This window comes from Natrix helvetica (assembly GCF_964273705.1).
Source record: "Natrix helvetica genome assembly, chromosome: 1".
Lineage (NCBI taxonomy): Eukaryota > Metazoa > Chordata > Lepidosauria > Squamata > Natricidae > Natrix > Natrix helvetica.
This window is the reverse complement of record NC_138548.1, coordinates 200,701,046-200,721,063: the sequence shown is the minus strand read 5'-3', so window position 1 is coordinate 200,721,063 and position 20,018 is coordinate 200,701,046. Positions and strand designations below refer to the sequence as shown.

At 42.7% G+C, this 20,018-nt stretch overlaps 1 protein-coding gene across 1 annotated transcript; it reads right to left on the bottom strand.

Annotated features, from left to right (window-relative positions):
* Positions 1–2,213: 2,213 nt before the first annotated feature.
* CLPP (caseinolytic mitochondrial matrix peptidase proteolytic subunit) lies at positions 2,214–7,606 on the bottom strand. The gene is made up of 7 exons (XM_081938475.1): positions 7,514–7,606; positions 6,343–6,444; positions 5,650–5,721; positions 5,009–5,105; positions 4,286–4,473; positions 3,111–3,216; positions 2,214–2,659 (listed from the first exon to the last, which is right to left on the bottom strand). The coding sequence occupies exons 1-7, from the start codon at positions 7,529–7,531 to the stop codon at positions 2,490–2,492; spliced, it is 753 nt and encodes a 250-aa protein (XP_081794601.1). The 5' UTR covers positions 7,532–7,606; the 3' UTR covers positions 2,214–2,489.
* Between the last annotated feature and the right edge of the window lie 12,412 nt (positions 7,607–20,018).

The window sequence follows — 20,018 nt, the reverse complement described above, 5'->3', positions numbered from 1 at the left end:
TTTCTTGCGGAAGGAGCGGAGATCAGTGGTGGTTCTAATATTGGGGGGGGGGAGGTCATTCCAGAGGGTTGGGCCCATCACAGAGAAGGCCCTACTCCTGGGCGCCGCCCGCTGGCATTGCTTGGTGGACGGCACCCGGAGAAGTCCCTCCCTGTGAGAGCGAATTGGTCGCAGGGATGTATGGGGTAGGATACGATCCCACAGGTAACTAGGTCCTGTGCCATGGAGCGCTTTAAAGATGGTAATCAACACCTTGAAACGCACCCGAAAAACCACAGGTAGCCAGTGCATTATTGATGCACGCATTCTTATACATTCACAAAGACAGTGTAACACGGAAATACTTAACTCATTTCTTATTGGTTACCTTGAGGAAAAAGCCTTATAAGGAGATGGGGGTCTTACTTCTCCTTTTGTTACAGGTATGGGCTATGTCCCATTAACGAACTTTAATTGAACCTTGTGGTTTTGGACTTTTGACATAGGGACATTTGCTGGAACATGTTGTGGTTGAAGGCTGATGACATTTCCCTGTCCCTTTAAGCAAGCTTCTAACTGTCCCTTTTATGCCACGTCTTCATTCTTATATTTTAATCCATATTTTATTCTACTTTAATACGGTCATAAAATGAAGCAAAATTAGCTTAACAAATGTTTCACTTAGCAACAAAAATATTAGGCTCAATTGTGGTTGTAAGCCAATTGTGGTTGTAAGCAGAAAGCAGAACATGCAGGGGATAAGACTAGGAAGGCCCAGGTTCTCAGGATGAGCTCAATATTTATCTCACTGGGTTGTTGTAGGGATAAATAAAGAGGAAATGTTGTGTTGAGTGTCTTGATCTTCTAAATGAAAGATGAGATAGCATAGTGGTTAAGGCAACCCAGTTGGAAACAAAGCGACTGCGAGTTCTAGTCCTGCCTTAGGCATGAAAGCCAGCTGGGTGACTTTGGGACAGTCGTTCTCTCTAAATAATAAAGGTGGGATATAAATAAACCTGAGATACTAAAATCCATAAAATGAGAACTTAAAACTTCCCAATTTGCAGTATGAATTGTTGAGATCCAGCTTTTCGAAACTACTTGGTATCAATGGACTAAAAACATTGGGCATGTTCCAAGAACATTCATGAGCCCAAGATTGGAAAAGCTTTAAACTTCCCTTAGACAACCCTCCAGAGAAGAGACCAAGTAGGGCAGGGGTGTCCAAACTTGGGAACTTTAAGACTTGTGGACTTCAACTCCCAGAATTCCCCAGCCAGCATGGCTGGCTGGGGAATTCTGGGAGTTGAAGTCCACAAGTCTTAATCATAGCCAACTGATAGAAATAACTACCGTAGTTGAGTTTCTACAATATATCAACCAGAAACCAAACTATTTACCTAGTGGCTTAGTGCTGAATAAAGACTCTATATGTGTAACCCAAAGTTAGGGTTCTAGTAGTTGATTACCCAACTTACTTTTATCATTTCCAACTAAATGATTTCCTTTCATAACAGCTTAGGAGGAGCAACTGCTTACTCTTACAGTATGTGCTATATGACCATGCAACGTTGCAAGCGCAAATAAATAGAACTATTTTTCAGTGATCACTCAGGAATGACAAGTATGCCAAGGGAATGGCATACTTGTGGTTGATGCCATGGGAATAAAGAAGTAACTAACAATCCTGGTTCTTTGTATTCACTTTCCTTTGTATTTTATTTTCACTTTTCCTGTGAGCACCTACATGACTCCCCGCATTCTTATATAAGTCGCAAGAATCTCTGCAAACACACACTGCTTCACAAAAGCCTTACTTGCAGTTATAGGATAATATACCTATTTTACATGAGGCCTGTGATAAGAGGATTGTAAAGTAGATAACAGTTTTCCTATAGTAAAGTAGATAACTGCAACCGGAACAGGAATTTGGTAGGAATGAAGTTTGGACAACCACTGAGGACCTATTCCAGATCAAGAAAGGGTACCTGCCCAATTAGGTAGAGAACAATCGATGAAGGTAATTAATGTGATGGGGAAAAATACCTGCTATGGACATTATGTGTACAAACTGGTCTTTTTTGCAACGTTATGACCTGAATAGTTTTTGTCTACAAGTTGTATTTTTAAACTGGTTATACTCAACACATCCAGAAATGGGGGGAAATCCTCAGGATAGGCTTTTACATACTGCAGAACCCTTTTAGGAATAAAAATAAAGAATATCCACACCATAAAAGTCAAGGTTTAATTTAAATCTGTTTAGAGAATACCATGAATTAGGAAAGAAAACACAGATGGGATAACAACTGGATCCCAGAGTGAAAAGGTCAAGAGACTGGCTTTTACAAACATTGCCAAGTGGCTTCTTTGGAGCATCCCTCAAGAGAAGAGCTAATCAGATAGACATTCCCTGGCAATTGTAGCTACGTTTGATCCACCAGCCCCATTTCCACTTCACTGTTATAATCCATGATGCCACAACGCATCTAAACAAGGCAACAGATCCCTCAGGGCTTAGCCGAGGAAGGAGAAACAGTAGGTACAGGTGGCGTCTCTTTCTGTACCAGCTCCGGTTCATCTTCACCATCGTGTGGAGGATGGACAAGCACCTTGTCTAAGATGCCAAATTCTTGGGCTTCCACAGGGCTCATGTAACGATCTCTCTCCATTGCAGCCTCTGTAAAGGTAACACATTTTAACATGATCTTGGTTAAATACAGATAATCATTAACTCACAAATACATTTACTAATGCGCCTATATATGTTTACTCCCATGCAAGACTTCAAGTACATAAACTAGGGCAGCTGTAGAGAGAGAGGATTTCTGAGAGGAAAGAAGGGAAAAGAAGAACTTTGTTAGTTGCAGAAAAGGCATCTCTCCCAAACCATGAAATTCATCTAGGTGCCAAGCAAAAGACAGATGGAAAGTGATGTAATCAAGAGCTTCTGTCTTATCACACTGCAATCTGAAAACGTTGACTTTTAAAAGTGGGAAACAGTCTAGGCAGGAAGTTGGCCTTCCTATACTTAGCTACTTGCAACTGCTCCTAACTAAGACATAGGTCTGGCTCTTCCCCACCCCTTCTTGCAGTGTTGACTGCTGGTTCAGGGGAATGAAAGTGCTTACCAATCACATCCAGGTTCTGCTTGGTGTGTTTGGCATAGATGACATTGATCTGTTTCTTCAGTTTGAGGATTTCCTCAGCCTGGATGGCAATGTCTGTAGCTTGGCCCTGTAAGTGGAAGGAGACAGAAAATATGCATGGCTGCCTGCTAACACATTTTAAGCATCACTAAAGACTATGAGGGGAGCATATGATCTCATTCATGTACCTGCCCACCTCTATTTCTAACTTCATGAGATGATACTAAACTGGCAGGAATAGTCAACATCCCACAAGACAAACTCTGGATCCAAAAAGATCTTGACAAAACTTGAACAATGAGCCCAATCCAACAAAATGCATTTTAGTGTGAATAAAAGCAAAGTTTTACATTTAGGCAGGAAAGATCAAAATATAAGTACAGATTAGGCGAGACTTGGCTCAAAAACAGTAGCTATAAGATGGACCTTGGAGTCCTAGTGGATGATCATTTGAATATGAGCCTGCAATGTGCAGCAGCAGCCAAAAAAGCTAATACAATCCTGGGTTGTATAAACAGAGGCATAGAATCAAGATCACGTGAAGTATTAGTGCCACTTTACAAAACCCTAGTAAGACCACACCTGTAATACTGCAACCAGTTTTGGTCACCATATTACAAAAAAGATGTTGAGACTGGAAAAAAGTTCAGAGAAGAGCAACTAAGATGATCAAAGGCCTGGAGACTAAACCATATGAAGAACAGCTGCAGGTTTTGGGTCTGGCTAGTCTAATGAAAAGAAGAATTAGGGGTGACATGATAGCAGTATTTCAGTGTTTATGGGGCTGCCACAAAGAAGAGAGGGTCAAATTATTCTCCAAAGTACCAGAGGGCAGGACAAGAAACAATGGTTGAAAACTGATCAAAGAGAGAAGCAGCCTGGAATTAAGGAGAAACTTCCTAACAGTGAGGACAGTTAACCAATGGAACGCTTGCCTTCAGAACTCAGTACTCCATCACTGGAGGTTTTTAAGAAGAGACTGGACAGTCACTTGTCTGAGATGGTATAGGTTCTCTGCTCGAGCAGGGGGCTGGACTAGAAGACCTCCAAGGTCCCTTTCAGCTCTATTCTATTCTTCTAAAGTGCAGGTTATAATCACAATGGCTACGTGGGGATATACAGACATCTCTAATTGGAAGCAGCAAGACCAAACTTACCCGGGCCCCACCTGAGGGCTGATGGATCATAATGCGGGAGTTGGGTAAAGAATGGCGCATGCCTGGTGATCCTGCAGCCAGCAGCAGAGAGCCCATACTGGCTGCCTGTCCCACACACCATGTGCAAATAGGGTTCAGGATGTACTGCATGGTGTCATAAATAGCTAATCCTGATGTCACTGCACCACCTACAGAGAGAACAAAGTTTATTCCATTATAGTGATTCTCAGATAAGGATAGAACCGTCTTAGTAATCTAAATTTTCAAAAATAAAAAAACCCTGAGCATTTTTGAAGATAGCTAAGAAAACTTATAAGCAGAATATAGGACGTTCCCAACTTACAACCACAACGGGGACTGGAACTTCCTTCATTAAGCAAGATGATCATTAAGTGAGTTGCACTCACAATTTTTGCCACATTTATTAAATAGAAATTAAAACAGATGACAATTCTTTGTGTTTCCATCACAGAGATCACTGCCATACTGGGAAAATGTTAATTAAAATTTGTAACTGTGTTGACTAAAGTGGCCTTGCCCAACTTGGCAATCTTCAAATGGAGTACATCCCAGCCAGTATGACCAGTGGTAGTTGAGATACAGCAAGAGTTGTAAGTCAGTACACCTGGAGGGCATTATGTTAGAAAGCAACTAACACGGTGGAGTTGCTAGCAAGGAGAGAATGCATTCCTCTGTAGCACTTTCATTTTGAACACCACTCACCTGGGCTATTTATGTACATATGAATGGGCTTCTTATTGCTTTCTGACTGCAAGAAAAGCAGTTGTGCAATCACCAAGCTTGCAATACCATCATCAATCTGTTTAGAGATCACACAAAGCAATGGATTATAGCATGAGTAGTAAATTCAATTTCCCAGGTTTTTTGCTTTCTTTGAAGTGGCCAGCCCAAAGCCAGAAAGGGAATCTCACCAAATCAGTCCCTCTAAAGAGACAGAAGTTTTCAAGATGGTGGCCCAGATTTGGGCCTTCAAAGACAAACATTGTTTAAAATTCAAGAAACATTTTAGAAAGTGAATAATTGGAAATCTATTATCTAAGGAAAGCATGTACTTAGAGCTTTAAAAGTTAATGTGGCTAAAAATACTCCATATCCTGCATTCTATATGCTTATACAAAACGTTTAAGTCTGCATAATTTCGTCTGGATTTGCTAGTTATGGAATAACCTAAGAGTTGTCTGTTGGTATAAGGAAGATTTCTTGGTACTCAGAATTCAGCAAGCATCACCCACACTTTTTTCATTTATGAATAGTAGAAACCTATTCTTCAGTATAAGCAAATTCCTCAAAATATTGGACAGTCTGGTCTTACTGCCTACTGTGGAAATATTTCATACACTTACCGGTCCCATCACACAGACAATGCGCTCTCTCAGAAGGCGAGAGTAGATGTCATAAGCTCGCTCACCACGGCCCTGAAACAGACTAAAGGTCAGAACAAGTACACTCCAAATACAAGAATGGAGAAGAATTCTGATATTCTGCAAGAGGATTCTGACACTACCTCAAATAAAACTGTTTACTGCTCAGGTTAACTGAGGTAAGATACTTCACATAGAATTAGAATTAAGCAGCCCTGAAAGTTGTCAATAGAGCTAGGTATAAAGGAGTTGAAAGGTTAAATGATCAAAACAGAGCTTTCGAACTATCAAGGATTCTTAAGCAGAGTTAGTGCATTTTCTGTCATCTTGGTAACTGGATGTTTCATTCATGACTCTTGTTTTCATAACTGTGAAAGGCAACAGAAGGCAAAATATATAGGCAATAATTTATCTCATCACTCAGTAAGGAACATTTCATCAAGGAATATAAAAGGAATTCGATTGACAGATCTATCTGCAATAATGAATTTTCTGAAAAATTTTCAAGTGAGTCCTCCATTAATTTTGCTTGATGTGTCCACACCATGCTTCAACTCTTCCCCTTTTTCCCAATGACTTAGCATGGGCCTGAAGTTAAATGTTACCTACCAAAAGAAAATGGTCTAGTTTCCTGCCTGCTTCCTTTATCATATTTAGAAAATGATACCCACTTACCGTCTGTTCCACTACAATAGGGATGAGAGGAATGTAACTCCTGGGAGTTTGATGGAGCTTCCGGGACAAAGAGAACCGGTGGCATCCCAGCCGTATCGGGTGCTAGGAAGAAGAATGAGTAGTTAAATACATTGTCATTTGTCTACCATTTTTGATCTATTATCTCAGACTGGTTCTCATTCCTAGATGGGTCCTTTTCTCAAAAGTTGTTAACAAAAAACTTAGCACCTGCCCCCTCTATCTACAGGTATATACAAACACAAATTCACATCCTGAAAGTAAGGGGAGCGAAATACTTTGCCTGAGTGAAAAGGCTCCAAAGAGCTAAGCAAAAAAATAGTTCTCTGGATTGTTTTTACGTAGAAAACGTAATGCGCTGTTTTAAATCAATTGATTTGCCACCTGACTTACCAAAGTAACTCTAACCTATCAGTATGACTCTGGCCTACTATCTAGAAGGGCAGAAAAGTATTTTTGAAAAGGATGACAGTGTATAAAATCAGAAAGACATATTGTAAAAATAATCTGACATGATTCAGAAGTACATCAAATTACTCCCATAATTCTCATCTGAACAATGACAGTTGAGAAAAGGTAGTCTAAGTAGGAAATATTGTTATCTATCTGCATAATGATCAATCTCTAATCACATTGTATACTTGAAGATGTGTAATTTCAAGACAGAAAATAAATACCTTCTTGCACCATATTATCTATTCTGCCACAAAAAGCAAGAACCATTAGATGAGTATCTTCAAAGAGATTAAACAAAACTACAGAAAGCTACAGGGAAAAAGTATGTACCCGTTTTTATAATATGTATCAGCATAATTGGAATAGGACTATACCGATCCAGTGTATTTTACTACGGGGGCAGGGGTGGGTTGGAGTGGTAAAGATTCATTTCATATCCTGCTTCTGGTTTTCAGAAACATCTGACCAGTAATACTTGGAAACTAGTTGTTGGGGAGAGTGAGATTTATATATATAATTATTTAACGCCGTTTCTTATTTCCCAGAATACTTCAATAAGTCTAAGGAGGGGAATATTTCGCACCAAATATCTTTTAAGTGGCTTATCTCCCACTCCGATCCCCCATCCGAGAGCCCCAGGTCATTGCCAACTGCGACCCGCTCCCGCAAAACCTTCTACACACTCATTTGCCCTCACCAATATTCTCTGCAGCATTCTGCCCCGGAAGATCTTTATTTCGATGCTTCCCACGTGTTAGGAAATGGGGTGGAGTATAATCGCAAACCATCGCATGCGCCGCATCGCGATGTATGATGGGAAATGTAGTGCCAGAATGCCTAGAGGCCAATACAGCTTGCTTAACTTGCTTTTTCATCGACTTCCCTTTGCAAGAGAGCCTTTCACTTATTCACAAATGTAGATAGGGGCCTCCAGATTCTCGTGTACATGTTGATCTGTCTTCATTCGTAGAATTTATTTATTGTAATATTTGTTTTATAGAAAGGTGTATCGGCAAACATGAGACATACATGCATGGTTACTGAACTCAAAAGTAAAAGTGCAAGAGGATCGATAAAAAGGATCGCAATCTTTCTTGTGTTGTTCCTCTTCTCACAATAAGTAACCCTATCTGAGGTCTCTTGCACACGATGTTTTCCTCCCAAAGATTGTTTATTCCACAATAATGGTCACACCCAGAAAATGCAAATATTACTGTGATTGTTAGATGTAGCTGGTAGCAGAAACTGCAGAAGCGTTCCGTGAGGACCCAACAGTGCATTGGGAACTGCAAGTAACTTGGGCCTCATTCCTAAAAAATTAACTGCACCTCAGTGAATATTTTGAATTAGATTCAGAAAACAACTACCAATCAATGCTGTTGTTTCAACAAGTGATGACACCACATTCCTGTATGATCTCTCTCTTCTTCAACTAAGAGTGCAGCTGGTTTACTAACCAACATGATAAAAGATCAGTCTTGGCACAAATGCTATGTGGCTGTCTACCAAAAAATGCCAGATCTGAGAAAAACTGTTCTCTGAGTGGAAATTTAGCCCTTTCCAAAATAGCCAGATTCCTTGAACTCTGAAATCTAGCCCCTGAAATTAGCAGCAATTCAATTTTGTCCAAATTCAACTTCAGCCTGTTTTCCTTCATCAAAAATGGAGATATCCATGTCAGAGTTCCAGGAAATATTATGTACTTTACTGGTGGTGTCCAACTCCAAAATCCTATATCAACAATTACTTTTCAATAGCTTTATATAGATAGTTGATAATATGGCAGATAAGAAAGATCTTGAGGAAGTCCCTAAGGATTAAAGGGATCTCCTAATACCACGTTTTGATAGCATCCAATAAGGTATGTGCAGAATAATTACAAAGCAACCCCTCTAACATTCAACTCTCTCCAGTGCTTCCAAAAGATTCAATGATCTGCTAAGAAATCCAGGAATCAAATGGAAGAAGGCCCCAATCATCCTATGTTTCTCTCATGACTGCTGCTGGTCTAGCCAGGGGCTGAATCTAAATCAGAAAAGATCTTGATAAGTATATCTTTTTCTAAGACAGGAATGCATAGCTGGAGGAGCATGCCAAACATTTTGCAGAATATTGAGGTCCACTTTCCAAACATATGCCAGGAGTTCCTTAGGAAGGGGCTTTATAATTTTAACCGGTGTTTTGGCCTTTCCTGATTATATATTTTACTGTTTTTATTTCACTGTTTCTACAAATCATTTTTATCCTTGTATTGTAAGCCAATCAGAGTTTGGTTTAAGATAGGTGGCTGAATAAATGTTTTAAATAAATAAATTAAGATGATTCAAAAGTCAGAATGGAGCAGAGTAGACTTAAATAGGCACTTCAAAAAGAAATGAATACAGTAGTAAAAATTATGAGATATGTTAGGGATAAATGATCATAATATGTAAGAATTGCAACTCTTAAGGCATTATGGTTTTGTTAACCTCTTAATGTTTAGAACCTGGAATGTAGTACAACTATGAAATCCAGATCGGAGAATCATTGCAGCCAAGCAACCATAGCGATCAAGCGGGCCTGGAAAATCTTGATGTAATAAGACCAGAATTTACAAAGGAACTCACATTCTGAGCAGAAATTCATTTTGTGGAACAGGATCCCAAATGGTTTCTCAAATACAGACTTTTGCTCAGAATAAGTAGATGAATGAATCTATGCCTATCAGGACCCTCTAGATTTCCGGAATTGGTGAAATGTATTTCCTGTGCAGAAGGGACACTTTATCTTAACTTGTATTATAACTTTAATATACACTTTAAGGCAGAAAGTTAATAGAGTTTAATTTTTTAAAACCAATCAAGGAAAGAAAAAGATATAAAAAGATGTTTAGACTCTAGAAAGAATGCAGAGAAGAGCAACAAAGATTATTAAGGGACTGGAGATGAAAACATACGAAGAACGGTTGCTGGAATTGGATATGTCTAGTTTAACGAAAAGCAGGACTAGGGCAGTGGTGAAATTCAATTTTTTTTTACTACCAGTCCTGTGGGTGTGACTTGATGGGCGTGGTGTGGCTTGATGGGCATGGCAGGGGAAGGATACTGCAAAATCTCCATTCCCACCCCACTCTGGGGCTAGCCAGAGGTGGCATTTGCTGGTTCTCCAAACTACTCAAAATGTCCGCTACTGGTTTTCCAGAACCTGTCCAAACCTGCTGAATTTCACCCCTGGACTAGGGGTGACATGATAGCGGTGTTCCAATATCTCAGGGGGTGCCACAAAGAAGATGGAGTCAAACTATTCTCCAAAGCATCTAAGGGCAGCACAAGAAGCAATGGATGGAAACTAATCAAGGGGAGAAGCAACCTAGAATTAAGAAGAAATTTCCTGACAGTTGGAACAATTAATCAGTGGAACAACTTGCCTCCAGAAGTTGTGAATGCTCCAACACTGGAGGTTTTTAAGAAGAGATTGGACAACATTTGTCTGAAATGGCATAGGAATTCCTGCCTGAGCAGGGGGTTGGACTAGAGGACCTCCAAGGTCCCTTCTAACTCTGTTATTCTATATATTCTATATTCTAAAGATTTCCCTGAGGGTGCTGGCTCTTACAAACAATCATTTCTCATATTGTAAAGTTCTTGTTCCTGGTCAAATTCATTTCTCAGTTCTCATCCTTGTTGGTCAAGGCCAAAAAGTTTGGGATATTCTTGATGCTTGTCAAAGTTTTCTTTGGCTGCAAATCCAAGACAATAACATTATGGTGCAATCTGCTCCTCATGTAACAATTCCATGTAAAGAGAGCAACAGAAAAGCTCCCGCTCTGCAACAGTTTCTGTCATACATTCATATTATCAGTGATAATTCAAAATTAGGTTTCTAATCAAGGTCAGAATATGCCCTCCTACATTTCACAGATAGGCTTCTGTCTTGGAAACCTGTTCTCTCTCACCCCTAATTCACATCTCAATACATCCATCCCAGCAATGAGGGATAAAGGGAAATTTCCAACCTCTGAAATGCTGTTCTGCCACATATAATAATTTATTCAAAGCTTGCTGCCCTACCCTGTATTCATGAGCTATACAAAAGGCTACTGCTACTATGCTTTATGCTGCCTTTACAAGGAAGAAGGCTTTCCAATAGACTAGTAATAAAAATTCCCTTTTGACTTGCAGTTATAAACATACCTACTGCTCAAACACAGGCAACAGTCTTATCTTTCAAACAAGATATTGCCGATGGGAAGGAAGAATGCTGAACATTGTAACAAAGAATTTCATGCCCCTGTTTTATGGTATTAGCCTCTTGGAGAGGAACAAGAAATAAAACAAGATACAATATATAGGATTTTATTTTGAGAACCAAGAATGTGCCTTTTTGTTTTCTCTTCTTCTCTAGTTACATTCAACCCCACAAAAATAAAGATGTGTAAAAGCCAGCTAGTGCATACAGCTGGTGCCTTATGAATTAATTGGGTTTCAGTGCATTTAACCCTCAATTGCTAAGTCTCTTATGAAACCTGTAGATTATGAACATAGAATTCCAATATTTCCAGAGCACACCAGATTGTATAAATTATGAATAAACATTTTGCCTCTTAATAACTAGATTCCCATAACACATGTAGCCAGTTACATAGTTATCCCAACTTTCTACATTTTACAAGACACGCTGAAGTGTAAAACAGGAATACAGTAAAGGCTGTGCATGCAAGACAGGCTAAAATGTGCTTGGCAAGTTTCTGATTATTTATTTATTTATTTATTTATTTATTTATTTATTTATTTATTTATTTATTTATTTATTTATTTATATTTGATGCTTCTAGACCGCCCCCTCTCCCAAAAGGGACTCGGGGCGGTGTACAGTCCATACAGAATATAACAAAATACAATAAAAAATTAAATATGTACAGTTGGCATGGAGGAGGTTAAAATGCAATTAAAAGAACTGTACAAAGCTATATAAATATAAGTTTTTAAACCCCTAAAATAGACACAATAAATTAAAAACCCCTAAAATAACCAGTTGATAATACATTTGCCAGGAGGTGTTGCGGCAGACTGTGACAGGAAACCTCAGTCAGCCAAACATAGGACGCGAGACCACAATGTAAAAGAGAAACAGGTTTTTTAATGATGCATCAGAGTTCAGAGCGTTTAACACTGCAAAGTCTGAACTGTCCTGGGTAGGCCAGAACAGAACTTTAATACCCCTTCAGACGTTCTGGGGGTTCCATAGGCGTGTTTGTCCAAAGGGAAAAAGGAAGGTCAAGGGGAGGTACATTCGGTCAAGGGGAGGTATATTCTAGATTCATCATCATCACAACCTTTACAGTAAAATGTTACAAATATGCTCCTTGACATTTAACAAAAACAGAAGTGAATTTGTTGACTTGCCAGAAAAGAGAAGTTGAAAATGCTAACATTATACAGAAAAACAGAAAAACAGAAATAATGTGTTAGCCTAGGCGATCTCTACATAAAGGTGAGTATAATGCTAAATGCCACTTCCCTATTTCTTATCTTACCACATCTGTTTTTCTCAGTGCCCTTCCATAAAGCGTTTCTTAAGCTATGTGTCACTAAGATGTGTAATATTTCCTATGCCAGCTACAGAAGTCCTTTTAATATGCAGACTTAATCCATGCTTTTATCAAGGAGTTTTATCAAGGAGTCTAGGGGCTCCTATACCCTTTAAATGAGGGGGTTATTTACCTGCTGCCACAGAGGGACAGTTGTAATTATGCCAGGCCTGCTAATCGGAACAGGTGGGTCTTCAATTTTTGCCGGAAGGAGCGGAGGTCAGTAGTGGTTCTAATGTCGGGGGGGAGGTCATTCCAGAGGGTTGGGCCCATCACAGAGAAGGCCCTACTCCTTGGTGTCGCCCGCTGGCATTGCCTCGTGGACGGCACCAGGAGAAGTCCCTCCCTGTGTGAGCGAATTGGCCGCAGGGATGTATGTGGGAGGATGCGATCCCGCAAGTAACTAGGTCCCGTGCCATGGAGCGCTTTAAAGATGGTAATCAGCACCTTGAAACGCACCCGAAAAACCACAGGTAGCCAGTGCAGCTCGCTCAGGAGAGGTGTTACGTGGGAGTACCTCGTACTCCCCATCACAGCCCGCGCGGCTGCGTTCTGAACTAACTGCAGTCTCCGGGCGCGTCCCAAGGACAGCCCCATGTAGAGAGCGTTGCAGTAATCCAGGCGGGACGTCACCAGCGCATGAGTGACCGTGCGTAGGGCATCCCGGTCCAGTAGGGGGCGCAATTGGCGCACCAGGCGAACCTGGTGGAACGCCCCCCTCGCCACGGCTGCCACATGGTCATCCATTGACAGCCGGGCATCAAGGAGGACGCCCAAATTGCGCGCCCGTTCCACAGGGGGCAATTGTTCGCCCCCTATGGCCAGCGATGGAATCAGCTGGCTGAACCGAGGTGCCGGTAGCCACAGCCACTCAGTCTTGGAGGGGTTGAGTTTAAGTCTGTTGTCCCCCATCCAGACCCCGACGGCTTCCAAACACCGGGACATCACTTCGACAGCCTCGTTGGGGTGGTTTGGGGTTGAAATATACAGCTGAGTATCATCAGCGTAGAGGTGATAATCAACCCCAAAACCACGGATGATCTCGCCCAGCGGCTTCACATATGTGTTGAACAGGAGAGACGAGAGGACCGACCCCTGTGGCACTCCACAAGTGAGTGGCCTCGGGGTCGATCTCTGTCCCCCTGTCAACACACATTGCTTCCGGTCGGAGAGGTAGGAGCCGAACCACCGCAAAACGGTACCTCCGACTCCTATCCCCTACAACCGGCGCAATAGGATACCATGGTCGATGGTATCAAAAGCCGCCGAGAGGTCTAATAGGACCAGGATAGAGGAACAACCTCTATCTCTGGCCCTCCAGAGATCATCAACCAACGCGACCAAGGCTGTCTCTGTGCTGTGCCCGGGTCGGAAGCCGGACTGGCGTGAGTCTAGATAATCGGATTCGTCAAGGTGTCGTGGAAACTGCTGCGCCACCACATTCTCAACAACCTTCGCTAAAAAGGGAAGGTTGGAGACTGGACGATAATTAGCTAGCTCCATTGGGTCGAGTGAAGGCCTCTTAAGCAAGGGCCTCACCACCGCCTCCTTCAAGGCGGTTGGTAAGGATCCCTCACCCAATGAGGCATTCACCAGGCCCAGAAGCCAGCCTCGGGTCACCTCCCAAGATGCCAGTACCAACCAGGAGGGACACGGGACCATTAAACATGTGGTGGGTCACAGCCGTCCACGCAACCTATCCAAATCCTCGGGGGCAACAGAATCAAACTCCTCCCAGGATGGTCTCACAAGACTCGCTGTTGGCGGCCCGTCCGGTCCACTGAGGGGGGCCCATCCGCTCCGGATCTGAGCGACTTTATCCTGCAGATATTCCCCAAACTCCTCTGCTCTGCCCTGCAAGGGTGCCCCCTGCGTCCTCTGTGACAAGAGGGAGCGGGTCACCCTAAACAGGGCGGCAGGGCGGTTATCTGCGGACGCAATAAGAGCGGCGCAATATCTACGTTTGGCCGCCCTTAATGCCACAAGGTAGGTCCGTAAGTAGGCTCTTACCTGTGTTCGATCAGATTCGGAGCGTGAGGACCTCCACCTGCTCTCTAGACGTCTCCTATGGCGCTTCATCACCCTCAGCTCCTCGGTATACCAAGGAGCCCGGGTGGGTCGCTGCCGCAGGAGAGGTCGCAAAGGCGCAACCCGGTCCAAGGCCCCAGCCGCCGCCCTGTTCCAGGCGGCCGCTAGGTCCTCTGACCAAGCGCGGGTCAGGGCTACAGGTAATGGCCCAAGCTCCGTCTGGAACCTATCCGGCTCCATCAGGTGCTTGGGGCGGTACCAGCTTGGACCATCTGGTCCCTCCTCCTCGCGGTGGGGGGTAGCGCCAGGGAAGTCCAGCCGGAGACATGAGTGATCTGACCATGACAGGGGTGTGACAGCTAAGTCCCCTATACCCAGATCACTCGTCCACTGCTCAGATACAAAAACAAGGTCCAATGTGTGGCCGCCTTCGTGTGTGGGGCCCTGAATTAACTGGGTCAGGCCCATGGCTGTCATGGAAGCCATGAACTCCCGAGCCACCTCAGACGCTGCTCCCGTCGACGGCAGGTTGAAATCCCCCATAACCACAAGTTTGGGGATCTCAACCGCCGTCTCCGAGATCAGCTCGAGGAGCTCGGGCAGGGCCGCTGATGTATAGCAAGGAGCCAAGTATACAATCAGCAAACCCAACTGCCTCCCTGGGCCCCATTTCACACCAAGGGACTCACACCCGGATATCTGAGGAACAGTGAACTCCCTCGGCTCTAGACCTTCCCATATAACTACCGCCACCCCGCCACCCTTACCCAGGGCCCGGGGCTGATGGAATGCACGGAAACCTGGTGGGCACATTTCCACGAGGGGTAAACCACCCTCGTGGCCCAACCAGGTCTCCGTTATCCCTGCAAGGTCCAGCTCCCCCTCAGAGATCAACTCATTAATGAGGGGGGCCTTGTTGGTTACGGACCTTGCATTGCAAAGCATCAGCCTTAGGCCCGGGCTCTGTAGTTCCTGGCCACCTAGGTTGCGGGGGTTGGTACAAACGACCGGGCGTAGCCAACAGCCACGGTCTCCCAACCGACCTTGTGATCTTCTCTTGTCCTCGCATCCCCCCCTCCCCGCGACCGTTGTAATCAAACAACCCTCTGTTGGAATAACTTGTTCCTTCTCCCCCCCCAATCCGCTCACTTCCTTCCCGGACTCACCTGTCCGTCTGGCACTGGCACTGGCTCCTCTCCCGGCCTGGTTATCACACACCCCCTCCCTGGAACCCCTTAATAGCAATAAAAAACATCTAGATAAAAAGCCCCTCAGCCTCCGTTTCTTCCACCTCTCGGGGTTCGTAAACCCGTCATCAAGGCAGGCCCTTGAGAGAGCCAAGGGCCATACCTGCGAGAGAGGGGCCTCCCGCAGGCGGAGCAGGTCTGACCTCGAATAAATAGTTCGTTAAAAGTCCAATGGGATCGGGATGCTAATAAAAGTTGATAGAAAGTTGATAAAAGTTGATAAAAGTTGATAGATGATGAGTTGGGGTCTTAGAGGGAGGAAGGAGATGTTAAAATACTTAGATGGAGAAGAAGGGGGGTGGGAATGATCGAATACCCTTAATTACATAGAATGACGAAGATGACCACAAGGTGAGAGACTGTTCAAGGTGTTCCATGGCAGGATGACCCAAAGGTGGGAGACTATTCACACTAGTTCAGGATGGTTCCAAAGGCTCCCACCCGGTGTTCCAGGGTTCTCCAAAAATGCAGGGTGAAGTTTAGGGTAATCCTCTCTAGAAATTTACCAAACTTCTTAGAGGTCCACAGAGACTTATAGTGAGCGTTTGGCGTCCCCTGCTGGCGTCGACAAGGCCTGGGGGGGGGCATAGGGGCATTGGGAGCAGCCAGGATATGATGGAAGAAAACAGCAGGAGTCCAGGCACTGGCGACCTTTCTTTCCCTCACCCGCCGCCATAGCCTCCTCCAATTAATCTCTCCCAGCTAACTCACCGTCTCCTAGCCATATCTTGTTCTCCTCCCCGGTCTTTGGTTCTTCCGGTCTTATTAACAAGGTCTTTTGGCCGCCAGCAGCAATGCAAACCTCGTATCCTCGTATCTTGCGCCTCACACCCATCTGTCCTGTTTTGTTGTTGTCCTCCCCGGTGTTGTTGTCCTCCCCGGTGCCTTATTATTCATACCAGTGTCTTTCACCGCTCGCACCGCCGCAACCCGCAGTCCACAACGCGCCACGCTGCGCTCCGCTCCGTGCCGTTGTTGCTGCTGTTGCCGCCATTACATCCCAGCCTTCTCCTCACTCCAAACAGCCTTCCTTCCTTTTCCGCGTTCTCCGCCAGACTCCAGACTCCCCCGACCACCCTGGCAGCCCGAAACGGGCTCAAAACAAGCCAGGGTGGGCCGGCTATCAGACTCTCGGGCCTCCGATGACATGAGGCCCGGTAGCAGTCCTTAACCCATCGGGGAGCTCCGTGGCGTTTTCCGGAGCTCAGGAGGCGACCGCCATCACCGGAAGCTCCTCCTCCTCCTTCAGTATGATACAGTATGTCATGCAAAGTTAGAGTCTGCATGCAACTGAAGCTGCTGTTAAAGACTTGGCAGTCTTCAATAGTCAGGGTAGACTTTGAGTAGACCCTTGTAAAGCTTCACAATAAACAAGCTTATAAGTCCTAGGAGGAGTAGGGAAACGCACATCACCCAAAGTCCAAGAAACTGCTTCAGTCATTACAAACCATAAAAGCCTTTGAGAGCCTGTGTGTGTGATGTAGCAGTTAAGATATTGGACATGGAGCATGGCGACTGTAGTTCCACTTGCCTTTGGGCATGGAAGCCAATGGGTGATCTTGGGCCAATCGTTCTCTTCAGCAAGTTCTGCAACAAGACAGCTGACAAACAAAACTTGTATGTGCATCATGCATTGATGGCTTTGTTGTGTGAAATAGACAAGTTCAGTGCAAAAGAACAGACCTTACTACCAAGTGGGACAAAAGTTAAGATGAATGAATGCATGAATGAATGAATGAATGAATGAATGAATGAATGAATGAATGAATGAATGAATGAATACATATACACAAATCCACATATACACAAATCTCTTTCTTAGGAGAATCAACATTCACAGAATAATAATCTATAATTTGTCTTCCCCTTTTTTCTCACAAACTTCAAGGGTTTTTAACATTTTTGACAGTTTGCAATAATTTTGTATACTTTCAAGAAGTTAATCAAAATAATGTATTTATAAAAGGCATATGGAGAAAGAAGTTGCTTCTAGGAAAAAAGGAAATGCTTTCAGCTTGTAACAGAATTATCGAAGAAAGGAAGAGGTTATGCCTACTGCACAAAGATTGTAGGATTCGACACGATAGACCAGGGTACAAAAATAACGACTTCTCTCTCTCTCTACTGTGTGTCCCAGCTTACCTCAATCAGTATAACTAGGATTTATTCTAAAAAGTAATTGCACTGTTAATTTCAGATAAATCTGCATTACAGCAGATAGTAACCTACAAATATTTATTTTCACAGGCCTAGCAATGTTCTCTTCAATTTTGTGGCTCTGGCAGTGGGTCCTGTACGCTATAATATTCAATTAGAAGAATATTGTTTTGAGTGTTATTTTCCAACTCCCTCCCAAACTACAACAGTAGCTACATCCAGATTTATAATGTCAATGTGTGTATTTGGAAGTTCATTCTTACATATATTTAATCAGAACTCCACAAAGTTTACTTCCACTACATTGGTTGAGTTCTGGAGAAATTATTTTACTGTTCTATGCCATTTCAGTTGCTATTCCATACAATCTGTTTTTCAATTGTCCTTATGATTCCTCTGAAAAGACAGGATTTTACCTAATTTCATAAAGTTCCTTGTCAAATTATCTTCTTGAGTCCTCAGTCAGTACTCAACACTCAGTGTTCTCTAACCCCATTGTCACTAGGCATTCTATAGCACACCGTGGCAGAACAAATATCCAGATAACAGAAGAAGTCAAATAACATTTTAACTACTTTCCCAGAGCAAATTCAGAGTAGAAATTGGATGCCACAATAATTGTCACTGCTGTTGGAAATTTCATAAGAACCTTAAATTGAAAATCAATTCATAGAAATAATTACTGGAAATATTTCTAATTAATCCCTGATATCTTAGCAACATTGTTTAAATGGGCAGTATGGAAAAATGACTTTTATCTGTATACTTTTGGACCTGTGGCACAAAGGTTATAGATTACGTCTGTACACAGAGCATTGGAATGTTTTTATATTGAGTAATTGAAACAGTTTCTATCTAGATGAATATATCATATCGCACTGGGAATTAGTTCTGAAAGCAGTTACCTATTCAGAGAACGCTCATCAAATCATTCCTTGAATGGAATCATCCCAACTGCATTGATAGGTAATTAATATAAGAGTGCAATGTATCAGCTTTGTGTGTCATGTGCTTTTCAAATATGTTGCCAGTATTGCAAAAAAAAAAAAAAAATTAAGCAAAGAGAAGTTGGTAAAAAGACTTTTAGTACTGTATTTATTTTTAATATGGTGTTTTGTTTTAGATCAGTGGTTCTCAACCTGTGGGTCGGGACCCCTTTGGGGGTCAAAAGTCCCTTTCACAGGGGTCGCCTAAGACCATCAGAAAACACATATTTTCAAAAAAATACAGAAAACATAAAATAATTTTATGGTTGGGGGTCACCACAACATGAGGAACTGTATTAAAGGGTCGCTGCATTAGGAAGGTTGAGACCCACTGTTTTAGATAGTCTGTTCTTTTAGAGAGAGAAATACTGTATGGGAGATACCATCAATATTTTGTTGTTGCTTTGCTGCATAATGTGACTGCTGGAAATTATTAAAACAATGATAAATAAATCTGGATTTTTAAAGTTTTGTGTATGAAGTTGTATAAAATTAAGAAGTTGTGCAATGATGACTGTCCATTTTTTACTATATCTCAAAATGGTGCCCTCTGAAAGTGTTGGAGTGAGTCTCCCATCAGCCCACATCAGAACTGACAGTGCTGACTGAGGCAGATTGCATTTTGTGTCCAAGAAGAATATCAGCTTTGGATAATGTAGAGCTTTGTCCCAAATAGGCACCTCAAAAAATATAAGACAGCCCTTCTTTAGCACTAATATAGGTAGAGTCCTCATCTTACAACAATTTGTTTAGCAACCATTTGAAGTTTCACAGCACTAAAAGAACTGACCTATAACTTATTCTCACACTTATAACCATCACTGTATCCCTCACAGTCACATCATTGTGATTTGGATGTGTGGCTACCAGCATGCATTTATGATGGTTGCCAGCTGGGTTTAGATGAACAAAGTCAAGGGGGGAAGCTGGATTTACTTAATGGACATAGGAAAAAGGATGTAACATTGGGCACTACTCACTTAACAACGGTATCCCTTATTTCTAGAAGTTCTGTTTCCAATTGTGGTTGTATGTTGAGAACTGCCAAAAGAGCTCTGGAGGATGAAAATGTAGACTCCAGCATCTCTGGCAAAATTGCTCTGCAAGAGACTTATCCTGGTGACTCATTACAAAGTAGAGAAGTAGTAAATTGTCTTAAGACAGCCTTGACAATGTTTGGCAAGTGGTGACTTGTCTTCATAACTCCATTCTTAT

Coding starts and splice junctions, on each gene's coding strand:
- CLPP (XM_081938475.1), bottom strand. Junction 5,106..5,649: donor TTGTCTGTGTGATGGGACCG/GTAAGTGTATGA, acceptor ATCTCTAAACAG/ATTGATGATGGTATTGCAAG. Junction 4,474..5,008: donor TATGTACATAAATAGCCCAG/GTGAGTGGTGTT, acceptor TTCTCTCTGTAG/GTGGTGCAGTGACATCAGGA.